The sequence below is a fragment of the Drosophila yakuba genome, chromosome 2L, assembly GCF_016746365.2.
Source record: "Drosophila yakuba strain Tai18E2 chromosome 2L, Prin_Dyak_Tai18E2_2.1, whole genome shotgun sequence".
In the NCBI taxonomy this organism is placed as follows: domain Eukaryota; kingdom Metazoa; phylum Arthropoda; class Insecta; order Diptera; family Drosophilidae; genus Drosophila; species Drosophila yakuba.
Genome location: NC_052527.2, coordinates 16,710,948 through 16,732,163, shown reverse-complemented (window position 1 = coordinate 16,732,163; position 21,216 = coordinate 16,710,948). Strand labels below are relative to the sequence as shown.

Below are 21,216 nucleotides of genomic sequence, written 5' to 3'. Positions count from 1 at the left end.
TTTTATTTCAAAATATCAACAGACATCGAGGAACATCACAATGGCAACAGCGGCAGCAACATTAGCAGCAGATGAATAGTTGGTAGTATCAGCCCGAGGAAAGGGAATTTCCCCTCCCCCTTGCTGTTTTCCAGTTTCCACGGACTGTTTACCCAGCAGTCTGTGTTTTTGTGGAAGGAAAGAAGCACATGACAGCCAAAAAAGTCAGCTATGTAATATGCAGGATATTTCGACATTTTTATCCTTACTTATTGATTTTTCGTGCCGAAGTATTTTCTGGACATAAATTGTTGGTTCAAACCATATTTAGTAAAAGTCGAACAGTATAAATACTAGAGTAATCTATAATCTTCTCGAGTTGATCTGAGAAAGTTTTAAATAATTCAAATTTTTTACCAATATTGAATATTTTTGAATAACCCATCTTCATATTCACTTTCGCTTTTAAATGGCTTGTAAGGACATTCATCCCGTGGTATCAACATTCCTTTTTGCAGCAATTGAAGACAGCGAATACGAAAATATTGAGAAAAAAAGAGTGTTTTTAAGACTTGACCAGTTCGATTCGATTTCCATTTTGTATCCCAAACACAGAACGCATTTTTGTATAATGATTCAAATTCTTAACTGTTCATTCGGTTTTATTGCAATCTAATTGTATACGTAAGCTCTATGATTTGCATACTTAAACTCTATTTACAAATACGTACACACACACAAAATTAGAATGAAAACGTCTCGAATTCAAGTTCAGTTTTGGGGCCACTGGGACCGCCATCTGGATTATCTCTAAATCTGTATCTCTGTTTCCATCCGGCTTAAATGGCTATCTTTGAAGAGTGAGTGTGCGACGCTTGCGATTTGCTGCTGCTGGGTAACGGTATAGGTATAGGTCTAGGTATAGGTAAAGGTATGGTAATTATGGGTGATGATATAGGAAACAGTTCCGGATCGAATATTGCTCGAACTCCGCCGCTGGGATGCGCTTAACTACGGGCTAACTTAGAAGTACAATTGAAACAATCTGAATAGCTGGGCCTTAGTGCTTCGGAGCTTATGGTATTGGGATTGGTATTGGGATTGGGTTGTAAGGTTAGTCTGGGTGGGCTAACAGGTGGACACCTCAGACCCGCTGATATCATGTGATCTCGGGAGCACTGTGCTTCAGTTCCGGAGACGTGGAGAAGGGCCGATGGAGCATCAGTTGGCCACTGTGATGGTAGCCCATGGTGGTGGGCTCATGGTGTTGGTTGCCACCACCTCCTCCTCCTGCTCCGCCCGTAGCCGCCGCCGCCACTGCCGTGGAGTTGAGCTTCTCCGGTGAGTTGATCCTTAGCTTCGGTGGCGGATGCGGTGGACCACCATGACCGCCCGGAACACACTCCACACTGTAGGCGGCCGCGTAGGCCGGATGATGCAGTGGTGGTCCGCCAGATGCTCCATTTAGTGCCAGCGGCTGCGGCAGCTGCGGATGCGGACGCAGTACAATCGGCTGGATGGGGAACTGCTGCGACATCTCCTTCAGGTTGCTGAAGCTCTGCAGGTAACAGCCGGCGCTGAAGAGACTGGTGGCCGCGTCCAGCTTGAACGGAGGCAGGCAGCCCGGAGCGGTCAGCGGTCCTCCGGGTCCTGCGCCCGCCCCACCGCCACCGTAGCCCGCAGTAAGTTGGGGCGGCGTGTGGGTGGGCGAGGCCAGCGGCAGGGGCAGGGAGAGGGGCAGTGGCAGCGATCCGCTCAGATCCCGCGGCTTGTCGTCGTCCACGCTCAGGCTCTCCTCGCGGTCGTTGGCGCCGTTGGAGGTGCTGCCCGGACTGTGCTGCAGCTGCAGGCTGCTGGGCACTGGCGAGTGGGTGCCCAGCGAGATGTCCGAGTCGGAGCTGTCCGAGGGCGTCGGCGAAGCAGCTCCGTCCGCCCGTCGGCTGCGACAGCCCATTCCCGAGTTGTTCTGGCTATGCTGGATGCTGCAAATAGGCAGAAACGGAGAGGATGTGTAAGTATTTGGAGTCTTAATTGATATATTATATTATTGATTTTCTAAACCATATATCATATATCATACATATCACTTCTATATCATCATATATATATCACTTCTATATTATCAAATATATCATACTCAATTTATATACACAACATTAGCACGTTTTTAAATTTGATGCCCATCAATAAATGGATCTTATAAAACGTGATCATAATTGATAATGTTATCTTGTGATGCGTAAAGTGCACATTATTCTCGAATTTAAACATTCAGCCAATTGCAAATTATTGGAAAACATAAAATACACTAAAGGGAACGTTTTTAACTCTGCTTGCCTTGATAGACTTATCATTGGATTATTTTATATTGAAGTTTTTACACGCATATTAATCATTAAAGGGCAAGTTTTTCAATATTTTCTTGACAGACTTTTTAACCGGCCTATTAGGGCTATTTTGGAGTAAATTTATAGTGTTCCGTAACGGTTTAACTTTAACTAAAAGCCGTAGCTGATCGAATGTTAAAAGAATTTGAGAGGAGCCATTCTCTTGCAGTTTCATGGCTTTTTGCCGCCCCGCCAGATGAAGACATCAAGACATCAAGGCATCGAAATCGGATTCGGAATCGTCGGCATCGTTAATTAGTCGATGCTGGACAGTTGCAGTGGCCGCAGTGGGCTAAACGCCCATTAAGGCGGCCCATTTGTCGTGGCCCCCGGAGCAACAGGGGGCTCCAAGGGGACTCCAAGGAGCAGGGGGCAGCACATAAATCTGACACAACTTTCACACATGCTTAAGATAAATCGTCTGTGGCCAAAACAAAAGACGCGCCTGACTCGCCTGACGCGCTGACCAGAAGATGACTTGATTAGCCGCCATGGATTTAACACCGGCAGCGGGCAGGAGATCCCAGCCTGGCCAGGAGCGGCGGAGAAGCATTCTCATATACATCATCATTTGCCATCACGCCATGACTCCTGCAATGTCATAATTATCGGTTAGGATTCGCTCAACTTGCCGCAATTTGTTCCCCTTCTGGCTGCCTTTGGCTGCCCCCGAGATCCTGGAGCGGCTCGTGTTGTGTGATTAATGGTGCTCCACCGGCATGGGCACTCCGGTTGCGGGAGCAGGGACACCACCATCACCACCATCACCACGACTCAGTTGGAGCTGCGAAATGTATATGCGGCTACCTTGCTCGGCCCTTGTCTCGGAGGGAGCACTAAATCGTTTAGTTGCCTAATGTGCCAACTTGATGGATCACTCACAGTCCGATGAATTGGGCAAGAGATCGGAGATCGGAGATCGGGACTCCCGCTGCTGGGATACTCCGCAAAGAAGGCCCTTCCGATTAGAAAGGTTTTTCGGCTCGTTTTTTCTGTTCTCAGCTATTGAACTTGGGTAATTGGAACCTAACTATGGGAACTTGGACAGCTATCGGTGTGTGGTGGGTCTGGGAGGTGAAACTCTGGACGTGGATCATAAAAACCCAACTTTTATTTGGATATACGCAAACAAAGTGGCTTTCGATGAGAAAGGTATTTGCTCTCTTTTCCCGATTTTCTCGGTTATATTATATGGTTAATTTAAGTTGTAAGACAGTTGATTATGAACTTTCCAATGGCACCAATAAAAAATTGCTTTTAAACATATTAAATAGAGCAAGCAAATCGGGATTCCTTAATTGTTGAAACCACGACTAAGCATGTATGGTAAAGTAAAGTAAAGTAGGTAAATGTGAACTTTGGGGCAAAGTCCAGAAGTTAAAGCTTCCAATAATAAAATCAAGAATTATGATATTTTTTATTACACCAATGCAATAGGAAGTCGATTCTATTACACTATATATGTTACGTAACGTATGCTACCTCAATCTGAAGTATAGCAATAAGTTTAAATGGTTTGGATATTACACTTCCCAGAAATGGTAATTGGAGCCTGTATAATAGTAGTGAATCGGTGAGGTGAAACCTCAAGTCAAAGCCCACGATGCTGGAGTCCTTGTGAGAGCTTCTGGTAGTCAGATTTTTGGCACGGGCGACTCAAGGCCATTTTCACACACGAATGGAGCTGGAGCGACTGGATTTGCTGGGACTTGGCACGCTCGGCTTGAGCCCAGAAACCGAAAACTTGGATGCACGAATATGATATACATTTTCCACACAATTGACTAGGCAGCGAGAGGCTTACGGCAAAGGAGCAGCACAGGAACAGGGACAGGAACAGGGACAGGGACAGGGACAAGGACAAGGGCAAAGGGTTGAGCGAAATCGGATACCCTGTGGCACCTAACCTAACCGAAGTGACACGTATGTAATTACCAGCCTGGACATGGCCAGTCGGAGGAGATGGCTGTGCGGAGTAACCCGAGATGCATTGAAATGCTCCTTAATCGGCTCATGTCAGAAGATGGGGATTCCGATTCGACTCGATTCGATTAGATTCGATTCAAGTCGAGTCGAGTTGAACTGAAACCCATTCAGGCTGCAAAGAATGCCAGCGGAGTAACACGATCCGCTAGGCCAACAAAAGATGCCCGCCTTGTATATGTGGCTTAAGGACCGAAAAGCAGAAAAGCTAGAAAAGATGGGGAAATCAATGAACCTGCAGGTAACACTGAGTCAATAGCGCGACAAAATCATACGGAAAATTGCAGCGCTCTGCTGGAGCATTTCTCCAATAATTGTGTCAATTCAAATTGAACGCCGTAAATTGTGTAAATATTTGGACAGGCTCGAGCAGTTAGCAGTTACCATTTAGCAGTTGGCAATAAGAGCAGTGCGCAGTTCGCACTCCCAAGGGTTCCTAAATGCAATCAACATTTATTTTATATTTATTCCTTTTCTCTTTCCCGGAGATCTGTTGACAAACGGGATTTAAATTTGCTCGCATTTGAATATTTCACTTCCAACCCTTGGGCCGAAGTGCCCTGTTCCGCCGCCTGTTCGCTTATTTGTCGAGCCTCTTTCACTTGTCAAGTGAACAAAGGCCACATCCGGTGATGCTGCTTGCCCAACCATCCAACCATCCAATCATCCAGACATACAGCCATCCAGCCATCCTATCGTCCAACTGGCCAGCCGTCGATGAAGAGTCATCTGCCTGCCGAAGATGATGACTCGGTGCTGACTTCTTATTAATTTCTTTAATACACTTTCTATGCGGCATTGAAGTGTCCGACATGGAAGCTTCGCTTCCATTCAGCTCATTCTGGGAGCTCAGATACGGATACACAGAGAGAAATCCATTTTGGGGTTTAAGCTTTAAATTACATTTAAAGTATTTGTATCAATTTCCGTTTACTTTGGAGGTTATTAAACTTATTGTCCTGAAAGGAAGTACCTTCAGCCATTTCCGATACAATGCCCAGGTTTTTCTCTGTGTATCTTCTGGGTAACTCCGACTTCTGCTCCCATTGGAGAGCTGATTGTATATTTTTCTCACAAGCCACCGAAAACGGTAGTTGGTGTTGTGCAAACAGCGTCGAGTGGTCCGAGTTCAGCTCCCTCGGATCGCATGGAGCACGGGCATGGATGGTATGGATGGTATGGGTACTTATGGGGCTTGAGAGCCCTGTCCGAGCGCTCGGACAAGTGGGCCCTCCGATTCGGATATTGACAATGGTTGGGGTTGAGGATGGGAATGGGGATGGGGATGGGAATATCAGCTTCTGCATCTTCCTTTCTTCATTAGAATTCGAGAGAGGCTGGGAATCGATGGACCAAAACCTCTTCAACTTTGGTCCCTGCACATCGGCTTGTGTATATTTCGAACGATATCTGCTGTCCTCAAGTGCGTGTTTGTTGATTTGATTGATAATTGACATTTACAACATATTTGCTGGGTACTCTCAACTTTATTACACTTTGCCCGCAACCCAAATAAATGTTGACTGATTCGATTTCGTGTTCTGGACAAATTGCTCGCTCAACGACGCCCACTGTGCTCCTAATTTGGCCACCGCTTCTGGAGACTCGAGATGGATGGATAGATGGATGGCTGGTTGCATGTGGGCGAATCTCATCTTATATCCATCTCCAGTGGCTGTCCACGAGCCACGCATTTCGCTCGCCGGGTAATTCACGCAATAAAACCATCGGCGCGAGGCGGATTCAGTGGATTGAATGGATTCACTTTATTCATTTGATTCGGGCGCTCCGTTTGGCCAAGAGTTTCGTATCGCTGTCGTGCATCGTCGAGTGGCAATTGTAATTGATCAAAATCAAGTCTCGAGCCGGGGTTTCGGCTTAATGAATTTGCACAATAGAAGCTTCTCGTTTTGTTTTCTCCAATGATTTGTGAAATCTTTTGTGACTCAGCCGTTAATAGGCGCAGATGTATACACATTTTCGTAGTCCATTTAACTAGCAAACAACACATTCGGAATTGATGTACTACAAGTACACAAATGTATTAAACTTTAGGAAGTGCTTAAAAAGCTTTCGTTCTATGATTCCTGCAGCTGGCAATGAAAGTATCAGTAGCACGATCTAGTCATGATGTTTGCATGAAAGTTTTAGAATACTTCTCGAACAGAGGTAGCAACAACTGAATCAATATCCAGTTTTAGTAATGCCAGATTAATTACGTTCCCATCCGCTCCTCAATGGGCATTGCACGCCTCGAGGGTTCCGCTGAATCAAACAAATGGTGATGACTGGGGCATCTGCGTTTTACGGCAGGCCATTCAAGATGCCTGCCCAGAATTCCTGTATAATGCGCGGCAATCTTGATTTTGAATATCTTGCAACTGCCACTGCTTGAGCCGCTGCAACTGCAACTGCAACTGCTGCACTCCACTTGCAATGGCCACTTGGTGGTTGGAGGCATCAGAGCATGACAAGTCAGCAGTCAGCAGCCAGCAGCGCCAAGTTTCCGCCGTAACGACTCAAGTCGAGTTGAGTAGTCGATCAATCTCCGATGTCTTAATTACTCAATTCGGGAGCGGGAAACGTGCCGCTGCCTTTCTCCGCGGAGCCTTTCTAATAGAGTGGATTGCATCGGAGCTGTGCATTTGATTGATTTACCATCTCGTCTGGAGCAGCAAACAGCAACAAACGTTTGACATCGCGACTCCTTCTGCCTTCACGATCCGTTTCGCGTTTCCCAGCTCCAGCTGCCTTTTCCATGCTCTTCCTTGGGGCGCTTCTGTTTGGGCCAAGAGGTTGCACAGCTCTTAGGCAGCTTTCTTTAACCAAAGATACTAATACTTAATGCATCATCTTTTTGGTATCAAGGGATCCAGTTAGTGAATTGCTTTTCTTTGATTTTTCAATTGGAATTAGAGCTCTTACTGAATAATTTTCGAACAATTATAGTCCATTATTCTAAGGTGTAATTTTACTTATTCAGAAGCGACGCAAACAAGTTCTTTCGGATGAGAAGTCACTGGGTAAGGGTGTTAACGATTCGGATAGGATATTATCCTGCCGTTCGCGATTCCGACTTGTTCGCCTGTCGCATTTGGTTCGCACAAGTGCAGTAGCAAAAATGTTAACAATTTTTCAGCGCTCAATGCTCGAACAGTCAGCGCCTGCTGGTTGGGGTCTGGTTTGGGTCGTCGGTTAGAATGGGTCTGGAACCCCTTTCCGCTGCCCCCGGAGAGCGCGTTGAGGACGCCCCTGTCTGCCGCCTGGCGCTGTCGAAGTTGTCTGGCCGTCGCATATGAACGGCTTTTAATTTCATATTTTTTATATGGGCATACTTTGTGTTTCGTATCGCCAGTGCGCCTTTTTGTCTCATCTCTGGGGCTTTTGCTGTGCCGCCGCTGCTTAATAACACGATGACTACACGAAACCTCGGAGCCAAAAACTCGAACCTCGAATTGAAGTTGGGATCCGCGGATCTGCGGATCTGTGGATCTGCGGATGGAGTTGTAATGGCCGCGTATCCGTGGTTGCTGCCGCTTTACAAGCGAAATAATCGCCATCATTTTAACTAATGACCCGCTCGCATCTGGTTTTTATTCGTATTTGTATACTCCTTATTTTGTTTTTTTGGGGGCTATATGCCATTTGCTTGGCGCTTTGTGCAGATTCATTCAATTTGAGACGAGACCGCTGCCGATGCTGCTCCTAACTTAATAAACACGGCTCTTTGGATGGGATCTCGGGGCTAGGGGCTCTGGGATCTGGGCTGTGGGGCTGCCAGGTTTCCGAGGAATGCCAAATGTTGTCTCGATTTGTTTTACTTTTCCTTTTCCCTCTCTTGCTTTTTTTGTGATCAGGTAGAACTTGAAATATTTGCGCATCTGCAGGAGCAGCCAAACACTTGAGTGGACTACGATTTCGACTCCAGATCTGCGACTCCAGCGCCGACTCCGACTCTGAATCCGGATTTCTTGCAGTGTCATTCCACTTAACTTGCCTTCTTTCACTTCGAGCGGATCTTCTTCATTTCAACTTCGCGCGAATTGGTCGAGTTTTAACTTCTCCTGCCCATTTTCGCAAGCGGTTGCACCTTTCCAGCTGAAGCATGAGCTGCGTTTACACTGTCATCATCGTCATGATCATCGCTATCATGATCGTCGTATCTGCTCGTTGTCTCCTTCACCATTATGGCCAGGCCAGGCCAAGACCAATACCCATACCCTTACCTAAGTCCAAACCCAAGCCCATCGTCATCGTCATCGTCGGCGGTCAGTTTAATGTGGCCAAAAAGCGACGACCGCAACAAACAGCAGAAATCGAGAACGCTTCACTGGGTGCCGCCACCGCTGCCGCAGATCGGCACGGATCAATGAAATGGAAACGCTCCTGTGTGCCCCCCCACCTCGTCCACCTCGCCCAATGCACCCACTCCTCCGGAGGATGATATCCGCTTACCCGGCCCCGATCGGGTTACCAGCCCATCCACTCCCCAGACCCCAGACCCGTCTAACTCCAAACTCTAAACTCCAATGGCTAATTGAGGCGGTCGATGGTCGATAACTTACCGATTCTTGGCAGCAGCAGCCCGATCCCGCTGGCGGCGGTTCTTGAACCAGTTGCCCACTTGCGTGGGATTCAGGCCGGTGGCCTTGGCCAGCTCCCGCTTCTTGGTGGGATTCGGGTAGGGATCCTGTAGGTACCATTCGCGCAGTAGGCTCCGCGTGCGCTCCTTGAAGCAGTGCGTCTTCTGCTCGCCGTCCCAGATCGTCGGCGGCAGAGGGAACTTCTTTCGCACCCGATACTTGTCCACGGGGCCTGCAAGTCCAAATAGGAGTTGGATTAGTCAAAAAATGAGGAGCGATATGCTTTCAATGCAATTACCTAATAGCCGAAAAGCTATGTTCAGAAAGTATGTTCAAAAACTATTTTACTTGTAAAAGTGTTAAAGAAGCATTACAAGAAACAATTATGAAGTATATATGTAACTATAAAACGGGTTTGATAATCTTTAATTAGAAGCGATTAATGTAAATTCCAATATATCGTTTCACTGAAAAACTGGTTTATAAACGATAAAATTCAGCAATTAGCAAGATATTAACAACTTTTAAAGTATTTCGTATCCGCCTTATTGTTCAGCGACGACGTTGGAAGTATCAAGATTAAGGTAAGCCCCATCAATATTAACATTAAAATTGGGAAGTGAATAATTACGTTTGCTATTTGTAACACTAAGTTGGGGTTTTCTAAAACTCGTTTACTGCTTACTTGATTTTGTTTCAAAGCATATTAAATAAATAACGAATATAATCGATCAATGGAAACATTTTGCGGTGTTCTATTGAACTTATGGTGATTAGACAATTGGCCTAAAACCAAACTCTTCCTCGGCTTTGACTAGTGTTTCTAAGTTTCTCGATGAATCTCCCTCACGAGTATTTTAACATTATTATCATATCATATCATATAGCATATCATATCTAGCTTCAAAGTGAATGCCTTACTCACCTAGTGATCGACCGCGCAACTTCTCGGCCTCAATGTAGTGGGCCTCCAGCCACATGGCCTGCAGTTTGCCGTAGGACGCCTTTGTAAACTTATGATTCTCTATTATTGCATAAAGTTCCCTGAAAAGAGAGCCAGATCGAGGTGGTCCAGTTTAAGTATCCGTAGTCGAACTTAATGCGAAAGTTAATGCGCAGAATTTGCCATCCCGATTTCAAACCCATCAACCCCCGAATCCTTTTGGACTTTTGGGACTTCCCGCTGCGAAAGCCATCCCCACCTCCGAATCTTTACACCCCTCGACGCTCGGCGGGCGTCCATATGTATTTTGAAACAATTTCATAAGCATTTATTGTCGTCACTGGTGCTGACAGCTCGGTTGAGTACGTCAAATGGTTTTAATTGGAAGTCGTTTATTTACCAAGTCAAAGCAATCAAATCACTTGCATCGCATCGCATCGCCAGATCCCAGATCTCAGATCCGTATATGCATGCCCAGGCCTTATATGTTTATATTTACTGCCTCTGGACATTGATTGATTATACTCAAATTACACAGCCGCTCTAACTGCAGTCAGATGAGATGCAAAACCTGATGCAACCGTTTATAGTTGTGATTGCTTGAGCCGATCGGATAATTGTCGATATCGATTGCCAGGGACCTGTTTTGCCCACTTTGAGATGCGGCAAATGGCAAATGGCTGACTCGTCTAGGCGAAGACCACAAGGCTAAGTCTACATTAGAGGTACCCCAGGAAAGCTAATCTTTCGCCATAATTTGTGAGAGCTTATTGCGAAATTCCCATTGGAGTGCAATGTTTCCGGTTGTCTTAGAAGGTCGAGTGAAATGTGAGAACTTAGAATGTCGTGGCGACGGAAGCCGAAACCCCGATCCTGGCGTGGAACCTATTGTTCGGTCGGTGTTTTATTAATCAAGCCTGCTCCACTTGGCTTTGGGCAGCAGCGAGTTCTTTAATTAGTAAATTAATGCCATTGTTTATTAATTTAGCGGCTCATTGTGCCCTCATTAAGCTGTCGCTGTGCAAAACTATCGGATGTCGGGGTTAATCAGGACAGGAGGCTGCGACTCTGGGTCTCTGGTTGCTGTTTTTCTGTTTTTCTGATCTTATGGTTTTCTGATTTTATGAAAGAGTGTCATTCGAGCAGGGGGCTTTTGTCTGGCGGATTCCTACCTGAAGTTGCCCACATGGTAGGCGACCACTGCGCGGGCACGGAGCACCGCCTCGCAGTTGAGGATCTCGTGCATGTTGGGCAGGGCCACCGGCAGGCTCCAGAGGAAGCGGGCCAACCGCTCGATGTCGCCGGAGTCCTCGAGCGTCTTGCACACGATCTCCACCTGGGCGGCGGAGAAGGCCAGCGTTGGAACGGCCAGGATGGGGCTGGGTGCTATAATCTGGTGGTGCGTGGGCGAGAAGCTCTCTGAGGGCGGCTGTTTGCCCTCCGTCGGTCCAACGGCCATTTTATTCGTTGAATCCACTGTGAACAAATGGGCATACTATTCTCCACCGGAACGAAGCAATCTTGCTGGGCACTACACTGGTTTAGTCACTATCAATTCAATTCCTTGGCTGTCTTATTTATGATTGTGATTTATGTGTTCACTAGCACTTGGGTTGCTCGATCCGACTCGATTCAATCCGTTTTGGGGTTAGCACTTTGCACGCGCGATCGAGGGCTCAGGCATCTGGCCGTCAGGATGTGTAAGGTGGCCACCGGTTCGACTGGCGTACGGTTCCAAATGATTGCCAATGAGCCAGCTCATGAATGCGATACCCGTGCCCGGTCCACGAACGGAGCGCAACTGCTGCTCCACATCGAAGCGATAAAGGGGGCCTTTGGCAATGGATATAACCGATGCGATGCGGTGCGGTGCGATGCGATACGATCCAGCGAGCGAGAGAGCGACCAACCAAACGGCCAACCGAGCGCGCAAAAAATACGTCAAATAATGGTCTTGTAACTGAGCTGCCCACTAGGCGACGGGAACGGCACAGAAGCTATACACACTATACACGCTATAGAGGCTATAGAAGCTATGGCTATGGCTATGGAGCTCAATCGGCAGAGGCAGCAGCAGCAGCAGCGGCAGTAGCGGCAGTAGCAGCACAACAATGACGCGCCACAGATACAGATACTCTGGCTGGCGGCTCGGCTCTCCGGCTGCCACTGCTACTGCTTGCCAGCTGCAGACACGGATACAGATACAGATAAAGATACAGATACAGATACAAATACAGCTGCGGACACAGATACGGCCTGAGATATGGAAACAGAAACGAGTTGGCACCAATACCAGGCCACAACCAGTTTGCCGCACACACAGATACAGATACGCGAACAGATGCGGACACGGATACTACGACGTCGCACCACCATACACCACCATGGGCACCACTACCACGGGGTGGGCGTGGTCCTCACTGCTCGCTGCCCTACGTACGTCTCGCTCTGGCACACGGCCATTCAATAGCGCCACTGCCGACAGCCGTCTCTCTTCCGCCGCTGCGGTGGTGCCATCGCCTTCTTGGGTCTCGTTTAAATGAATCGTACATAAGAGTCGCACACACACACACACACACTGACGCACGGGAACTAATACTGTTGCAGTTGCAGGATAACAACGGGTCGTTGAATAGGGGTTACGAACGTTGTGGCGGCAGTGGTAGGGCTGGGTGCCGCCACCGAGGGGGTAAGGGGTGAGCGGGTGAGCTGCAGGCAAGCCAGCTCAGATATTGATAAAGAAATCAAATAAAACAACCCGGCAGAACGCAGCAGTCGGGCAGCCGAACTGGCGCACAGTGGGTCGAGATCAGCGGGATTATGTTTATTTGCCGGGCAGTACTGGGGTTGATTTATTTACAGACGATATTTGGTCAAGTCATACTGGGATAGCGGAGAATTTACAAGTTACTAGTTGGGAGGGGGAATGGCCAGCGTCAAGATCACACGGATATGAATTTTGTCTAATTTATTAAGCTTCTTCTTAAAAGCTTCATACATGAGCACTTCACTAAATTATTATTTTGCCCTTATAGATTGGGGTAAACCTAAAACATTAAATGCTGAAACTCTAAAAACGCTCTCTGGTGAAATGTCTGTTTTAATCTTTGCATTTGTATATTTGTATAATCTGGTGGCTATTGTATTATTCCAAATTAATTGGAGAGTTGTAAATAACTTATCAACTTACTAAGTTTGCTTTGTAGCAGCATAACGTAAAAGAAGGAGCACATACAAAAACTAGTTATAAATTAAATGGAAATACCAAGTTTAGAGCCGCTGTTCATTGATTTCGCATCACGGTAAGTGAAGCATATTGTATAAGTGTAGCAAAATGTTTGACACCATGTGGTCTGGCAACCTCTGCGCCGCTCACCGCTCCACCCACCCCTTCTCACGCCACTTCCCCTTTTCTGAAGCCCCTACTCTGAGTAAGCCATATCCTTATGCCAGGACGAAGCTCTAGCCCTCTCCCCCCCCTGGCATTTATATGCACATATATATGACCAAGGAGAAAATCACGTTTTCATTTTGGCAAAGGGAACTTTTGATTATGCCCGTCGAATAAGGCAAAGTATTCACGAGCAAAAGTTTTTATTGTGGCGCTGTCAGTGGTGTTGGTTGTCGGGTCCCGGTGCTTCATCATGCTCCGGGTTTGACAGGATCCGGAAATAGCCAGGAGGAGGGGCTGACAAGAAGTTGGATTGTGCGGGGAGAGGCGGGGACGGGGCACACGCTAATGTATCGTTCGCGCTTTTGTCCGGAGTGTTAACAGATTAGTTGTTTACATGCCACAAGTAAATGAGTTTTCCAAAAGTGTAGCCGCGGGCTTCAAACGTACCGCCACCCCGTGAGACACCCCCAGCCCCCTCTACCAACACTTACCTACATACCAACAACCAATGTAAAACCTAATACACACATACTCGTATATGCATGCACAGCGTAGAAACACAAGCACACGAACATCGCCATTGCTCTCTCTCTCGCTCTCTCCGCCTCTTTTCCTCCCCCTACCCACTTAACACCCACCCCCCACCAACCACCCAACACCCCCCTCCACCCCACCAACCTTGTTAAATCTGAACGATGACTTTTTGAGTAGTTGGTTGAACATTTTGGACAATTGCATTACGTGAGCGACAAACGCTGCGTATGGATGTGAACGGGTGACTGACGTCGGCCACACAGATACATGCTCAGATACAGGTACAGATACATTCGCCACGAGTACGAGATACTGCCTTGCAGATGCTCGGTGATAGCGCACGCTCTGCTCCAGCTCCCACATGGCCACATTATGTGCTGCCACGGCCGATGTCCTCTGAATACGCTCATTATGGTATCGATCACCTTTCATGCGCCACAATTGGGGCTGGAGTAAGAGATACAATCGCATCATGGCCACACCAGACACAGATGCAGATACATGCTGAAATGCAAAGTAATACCGAAAGGTTCGGGCAGCGACATGAGTTCAAAGTGGAGGAGTAGAAATGTAGCAGCTGCTTAGGACAAAATAAGGGGAAATATATATTTTAAAAAATCAGTTTTATGGCCACTTTCGCAAAAAAACAAAACTAAAAACGAAAAGAGACCGCAAAAACACAAAACTAAAATTGAAAAGTTGGCGCATTCAGAATTAACATGACTTCATCGTCCGACCTTTAGAATGAAATGCTTAAAAGGATCTTAACCAAGATAGGTGTTTCTGAATTATTTGATAGTACTATATTTTATAACTCTCAAAGAAGAAATGAAAGGAATTTATTCAAATGGAGGGCAATACTTCAATGCTTAATGAACGGCCAATAAACTTTTGAAGTAGACTGTCATGTTTCTCATGTTTCCAATTTGGGGATCAATCAGTTGAGCAAACATCTTTGAATCAGTGTACCCAGCTATTCTCATCTCCCATCGAAGGCCAAAAAGCAATCGCAATCCCATTTGAATTGCCTAACGAAGCATGGATTTTCGTTCGGGGTTCACTTGGAGCACGGTGTATAATATCATATTGTTGACAATTGCGCTTGCGGTGCTAATCAAAATATCCAACTCCGAGTGGAAGAGCAACTTCCCCGTAGTGAGTGAGTGACTTCTAACGGCTAACTGTGTCACTGGCGCAATCAAATCACACGCCCAGTGGTCCATTAAATGACAAAATTTGCGCACCAAGGCGGGCGAACTCACCCTTTCTTGGCCTGTAGAGCTGTTGAAAGCGATGTAATTAGGCCAAATACGCATACCGTTACGGCGCTCGAATGAGTTCGCTTTGCGAAAACAATTAAAAGGCAATTAAATGCCATTTTTGATGGGCGCTTGGCCAGGCTTTAAAGGCTTTCCACTCGCCACACACAAAAGGCAACCGCAAACAACAAAGGAACCTGGGACCACCGCACACGACTGGCTTTTCGATGGGGAGCCCGCGGGCAGAAAGTAAATCTCTATTATTGCAGTCTAGGGTGCCCTGCCCACATATGGTGGGGTTACGACGGGACAGCCATCCGGCCAAAAATATAATCTAAATGTACTCGCCTTTTTAGTTTCGGCTTTTCCACCCTCGGGCGAAAGCAAGTTTGGCTGCGCTTTGTCTGCGTCTCAATTTGTTTAAGATAATTTAATCAGAATCCATGTACCTGAATATTTATAAATCCATATTTATATTTCTGAAGCGGCGGGACAAGAACGAGGGTTGTTGTGACGAATATTTAAAGGGCATTAGGCGAAAGTAACACCTCGATGTCAATCATTTTTTATTGTATTTCCCTTTTAATAGGCGCTCCCATAGTGTCGTTTATTTTTCGCCTCAACTGACCCAAGTGTATCCCACATGCAGTACTATATTGTAATACAATTACGAGGGCAAAGGACCCCTGAAAAATGGGACCCAAATTCAATTTAAGCGATTTTCCTTTGTGACTTTTGTGGCCAAGAGTTCGTTAACCTAGCCCGAAGGTTGCAAAATATTTGCCAAAAATAAAATGCTAAGGAATAACAACAAGCTGGGTAATTAAAGGGTTTTGTCGCCGAAAATATTTAATATTTTAATTTATACGAAATTCAATAAATCGAGAAATAACGTGGAGGAACAGAATTCGCGGGCTCAGTGATTGAAAACGAGGATGAAATAACTTCATAAGCAAGTGGTGACTGGAAAGGCGGGAAGGGTCATGGTGTGGCACCGATGATGAAAGATCGGCGCTGAGGTGAGGTATTCCTTTAATTTACATCGTTCTTCTCGTTTGGCTCCATCTCCATCTCCATCTCCAGGTCCTGTTCCTGTTCCTCCAGACGCGCCGGCGTTTAGAGTGGACTCTTTCGAGGAGTCCCAGGTCCAAGTCGAAGTCAAAGTTATAGTCACATTTTGATTCCCCGGACTCACAGATACCCGAGGGTATATCTTGTTCGGGGGGCTTGCTTAAATGAATGCTTTTAATATAGAATTTAAACGTAATGATCTGAAATACTCATTCAATTTTGAACATCCGGTTTAAAATGAGAAAACCGTTTATATATCATATATTTCTATTCAGATAGTTGTTAAAGACACATTCCACAATTTAGAATCATGGTACAATCATAAATTAATCACTAAATTAACGTTACAAAGTAATGTTGTTTAGTTCAGTGTGCTCAGTTTTCAGTTCAGGTAAAATGTTAAATTTGTATAACTTATTTTTGTACATTACATTATTAGTGAAAACTTATCCACCCAAGTTTATTTCATGTATTTACCTATCGACCGCAACATTAATTATAAAGGGTAGTTGATAGTCGTTACGCCCCACGGCCACTCGCTCCTGGTGCGATTGGGCTGCATTCCATAGTCATAAGGCCGCCGGCGGCTGCGTCGGCCCCAAGAAATATCTTTGGGCATTAGGTTGCCCAGGAATGCCAGCGATTCGAGGCAAATGTATTGAGCTGCATTTAATAATTATGATGGAGACGTGGTCGCAAACCGAGCCGACCTGAACCGCACTCCGTGGCTTTACTTTTCGGCTGTTCTGGTCTGCTCTGTTCTGTTCTGTTCCGCCTAATGGATATGTCAAGGAGTGCGGTGACTGTCGAGCGGCTCAGTGTCATCTGCTCGCCCATCGGAATCAGGAGCAAAAGCAGGAGCTGGAGCTGGAGCTGGAGCTGGAGCATGTGGCCGCGGCTACTGTTTGGCCAGCACTGCGCATATTAATCAACGCACCTCTCAGGTGAGCGACGCAGACCCACGAGGGCGAAGAGCTGGCAGGGAACGAGCATCCTCCTCATCCTCCTCATCATCGCCATCCCGTCGTCAAGTGATACGCGGCACGGAACATGCGTGAAATCTTCTTGTTCTCTCGAACAAGATTAAGCCAGGACCAGGAGCGGCGATAAGGGGTGCTGGTAATACATCAAAGTACCGAGTAAAGTAAGGTGTGCATTTAATTATAATGCAATTAGCTATATAAGGATTTAAAAGGCTGTTAAAAAACCATATTAGTATGTATATACAAATTTCGAAAGGAATAAATTTGTTTTAGAAATAATTAAAATCCTAAGATATAATGTAATAATTAAAATGAAATAATTAAAATCCTGAGATATAATGTAAGATAGAAATATGGAAAAACTATGGATTCTTTTAACAACTGTATTGTATTGGAAATTTGCCAAGAAACACGGGTTTTTTCTCTCTCCTGACTTGTCTATCAAGGAACCCCAAATAAAACCCAAACCCTTTCTAGAACCCCCTTAACCACGCCCCTGTTGGCCCAGTCTGTGTGTACCTGTGCACGTTTGCCTCTCATGCGACAGTTTCACCAGTCGTGCCACTTTTGATATTGCCATTGCCACGCAAAAAGTGTGAAATTGTCGGACTACTGGAAAAGCAGCCACCAATTGGGACTTGGAGTGCGACTCCGGATCGGTCGGTTAGCCTGGTGGTTTAATTAAGTCATTAACACCAGGGTCTGTCGGTTTTCAGTGGGGAAACTCAGCGTGGATCCCCTCTCACCGCCTCTCGCCTATCCAGAGGCATCGCTCATTGTCCTTGTGGCCAATATCGAATTTGCCATATTTGGTCAAAATAATCGGGCCCAAAATGGTCTGTGGAAGCGATACTGCTGCCCATAAATATGTATATATAAATTATGCATTCGAGCCTCGGCTACGGGGGGATGGGGGGATCGAATGTACAGGGGGGCTCTATCGAATCAACTTGGGAGCACATTCATCAATGCGTCTGACATTTCGCTGCCATGAGAATCGGAATCGGGATTGTCTAACAAGCGCTAAGTGGATAATTACTGCGATAGCTGCCTGCCAGCTCGGATTGTCTTAATCGGTGCTAAAAAGCATCATTATACCGTGCATACTCCGGGTAATCACCACTAATGATCGATGCTCTGCTTTTGCATGTGCCGTCGATCGTTTGCGAAGACAGGGAATAGTACAGTGAAAGCTAGTTGGGCTAACTAGCTCTTTAATCTCGATCATCTCGAGCATTTTAGGCGTATATAGCGATACAGCTCGATACAAATTATATAATTGTAATTTGTTCAGAATTCGATGAACACTAAATTCTGTGATCTAACTTGCTGATCTGGTCTCCGTTCATAAATCAAGTGATTGGAACCTATGAAACTGCTATATTTAAAACGCAGTATTTAAGCTCCTTAATGGGTCCTCAAAAGTAAATGCTACAAACCAATTTCGCCGAGCGGGTGTTGACTGTACAACGGAAAAGAAGCGCGCACAATTATAAACTAGCCGTTGACGAGCTAGAGGTGGAGTGTCAATTAATGATCCCTCCCCCTCCCCGTCCCCGTCCCACTCCACTCGTCTTCACTTCGTCTCCTTCTCCATCTCCATCTCCGTTCCCACTCCGATTCCCCTTCCCCTTCCCCTTCCCCTGCTCCTCCGGTGGCGCACAAAGGAAACGTCAAACAGCGCGTCAAATGCGCAATGAGCTTAATTCGATGCGCCTGCGCACCACTTACCGCCCGATCTCCCCGTCCCGTTCCCACGCGCAGTGCTGCCATCTCGCTCCGTCAATTGCCGTTGATTGCCTTTGTTTCCCGGGTAATTCCCTGTCCCATTCTCCCATCCGGCTGGGGGGACCAAGATGGAGATAGCTGGCCTGGGTCTCTTGACTCTCTCTCGCTCCGCTTAATTGAACGGGAACGTTTTGTTGACATTACCGTACTTGGCACCCCCTCTCCCTCTCTCCTCCCCCCTCCCGTGCACTTTAAATTATAAATTGCCGAAACGCCCACCCAACGGAGAGCCGCCTTTGTTTTTTGGCAAGAGGGAGCGATCACCTCGGAGTGTCCGAAGTCCATTGTTCTTGGCCACCCCGCTCCTCGCATCCCGCTCCCCGCACTTCGCTCATTAGGAGTGCTGAGTTGTGAATGGAATCGAAATGGAACTGTGCCACACAGCCGCTGTCGGGCTATTAATTAGATAAGTATCTCGTGGAATTGCCCATTTTCAAATAGTCGGCGAGCATTCGCGTAATTAGATTTGCTTTTCACAACATTTACGTTGGGCGCGGCCAAGTCGAGTTGACGGTTTCTAGCGCGGTTTCGAGTCGAGTGGAGGTGGGGATGGCCGAGCCAAGTGTTGGCCAGGTCAAAACAGATATCCCCGAGATGGTAGCGTGAGAATTTAGATCGGTATTACAGGTACACGCAATATTAAACTTCACTTCCTTTTTGGATTCTGCTTCTGTCCCACAGTTGCTGTCTGGTTTGTTAGCATCGGTAGAATCTGTACCTTACTTAGCTTATGAATTTAGTTATATTTTATAATATAATAACTTACTAATGCAACTCGAGTACAATCGACTAGCATGGTTCCACCAAAAGTGAGACTTCAAGACTTCATGTTCATTTAAAGTCTTTACAGTCAATAAAACAAAGTTCGAGCTAGTGAAGTTATACTGTACATATTGTACTAATCGAACAGTTGAACATTTCAGATTGCGATATCTAACAAATTCGATGAAACGTAGTTCCGTATTATAATCATATAATTATTAGGCAGAATCGAATACATTAAAGACCTCAGAATCCCCATTTTAAATTGAGGATATCTTTCTCATTTACTTTTCTGATTGCAAACTTTATATAAAGATAAGTTTATTTAACCATTTCTAGGTAGTTTTATAGCTCTTAAAAACGTGCGGATTACAGGATCTGTCGTGACTCACGGCGGTAACACAAGCGATCACGCAGCCACCTCTAGAGCCCACGGCTATGTGGCCCGTTGATTGCATTTGGCGGCAGCGACTCAACTAACTCGGGCGATTAATCATCGCCGACCCGGGTCCGACCCCCCACTCCCTCTCCGCAGTCCACAGTCCACGGGCTCAAGTCTTGGGTCTGGGCTTGGGCAGAGGCTACTGACCATGTGTAAGTGCCGCCTTGCGGTTTGTCGCAATTTATGAGGTGATAATTATTCATCGCGAGCCGCAGAACTGTCATAATATTGTAATTAACATTGGGCCAGCAATGAAATTAAACGCATTTGATTGCATTTGCAACTTTCTCCAGTGACAGGACGGGATTAGGGCAACTGGATCCGGCCGTGTCCAGACCAGGATGGTTTCCTTATTTACTGCAAATCCGAGACGGAAATGAGGCAAAGCCGCAGATGCGGAGGAGTCCAAGTCAATCGATTGATAACATCGTTGTGCTAGAAATGAAAAAACTGAAATGGAAAAACATGGAATAAAGTGAAAAAAAAAACAAGAAATCAAATTCCAAAGCCGTAAACTAATCACCCAAGAAGGATGTGGGCAAAGGTAGTAAGATGAGAGCCATCCGAGTCTACAATCAAAGTCAAAAAATCGTTGGCCATCCGAGAAGAGGCTAAGTACTCCAAAAGGAGATTTGTGGATGCAGCTGCTCGGGATTTAAAAGTCTATCGACAAAATACGGATAAGATACATGTACTCAGAATGATAAACTTAATGTATTTCAACTAGTTTATGTATTTATGTATGTAGTACAATATATTATTATGCTATATATAGCATATTGGTTACTTTTGAAAATGAATTCAAAACGCGAGAAACCAGCTGCATAATATCACAAAACCAAGCAAGTTTCACATGTTTCACTAAAAGCCTTCCTATCACCGCGAGGATTATCATAATTAGCTTTGTTAATTCTTACAAATATGGCAACATAATTCCCTCCCGAGGATCTAACCCCTAACTAGTGTGCCACCCCGATGGTCGGACTATGTAAATTGACTCATCGTCTGTAGTCGGTGGGATCCGACTGGTTCTGGTTCAAAAATATGCCAAATGCTGTAATTCGAACTCACATGCAACCAACTGGGGCAGGGGCAAATAGGGCAATTC

The 21,216-nt window shown here is 46.0% G+C and overlaps 1 protein-coding gene across 1 annotated transcript; it reads right to left on the bottom strand.

The window, feature by feature from the left end:
• Nucleotides 1-606: 606 nt before the first annotated feature.
• LOC6528522 (protein Optix) lies at nt 607-11,998 on the bottom strand. The gene is made up of 4 exons (XM_002089532.3): nt 11,048-11,998; nt 9,858-9,976; nt 8,915-9,164; nt 607-1,961 (listed from the first exon to the last, which is right to left on the bottom strand). The coding sequence occupies exons 1-4, from the start codon at nt 11,332-11,334 to the stop codon at nt 1,139-1,141; spliced, it is 1,479 nt and encodes a 492-aa protein (XP_002089568.3). The 5' UTR covers nt 11,335-11,998; the 3' UTR covers nt 607-1,138.
• Nucleotides 11,999-21,216: the final 9,218 nt, after the last annotated feature.

What these genes read in the sequence shown, in the direction of transcription:
- LOC6528522 (XM_002089532.3), bottom strand. Translation starts at nt 11,334, where the DNA reads ATGGCCGTTGGACCGACGGAGGGCAAACAGCCGCCCTCAGAGAGCTTC. An exon ending in TACCATGTGGGCAACTTCAG is followed by an intron (nt 9,977 to 11,047) that starts GTAGGAATCCGC and finishes CTCTCTTTTCAG; the next exon opens with GGAACTTTATGCAATAATAG. An exon ending in GTTGCGCGGTCGATCACTAG is followed by an intron (nt 9,165 to 9,857) that starts GTGAGTAAGGCA and finishes TTGGACTTGCAG; the next exon opens with GCCCCGTGGACAAGTATCGG.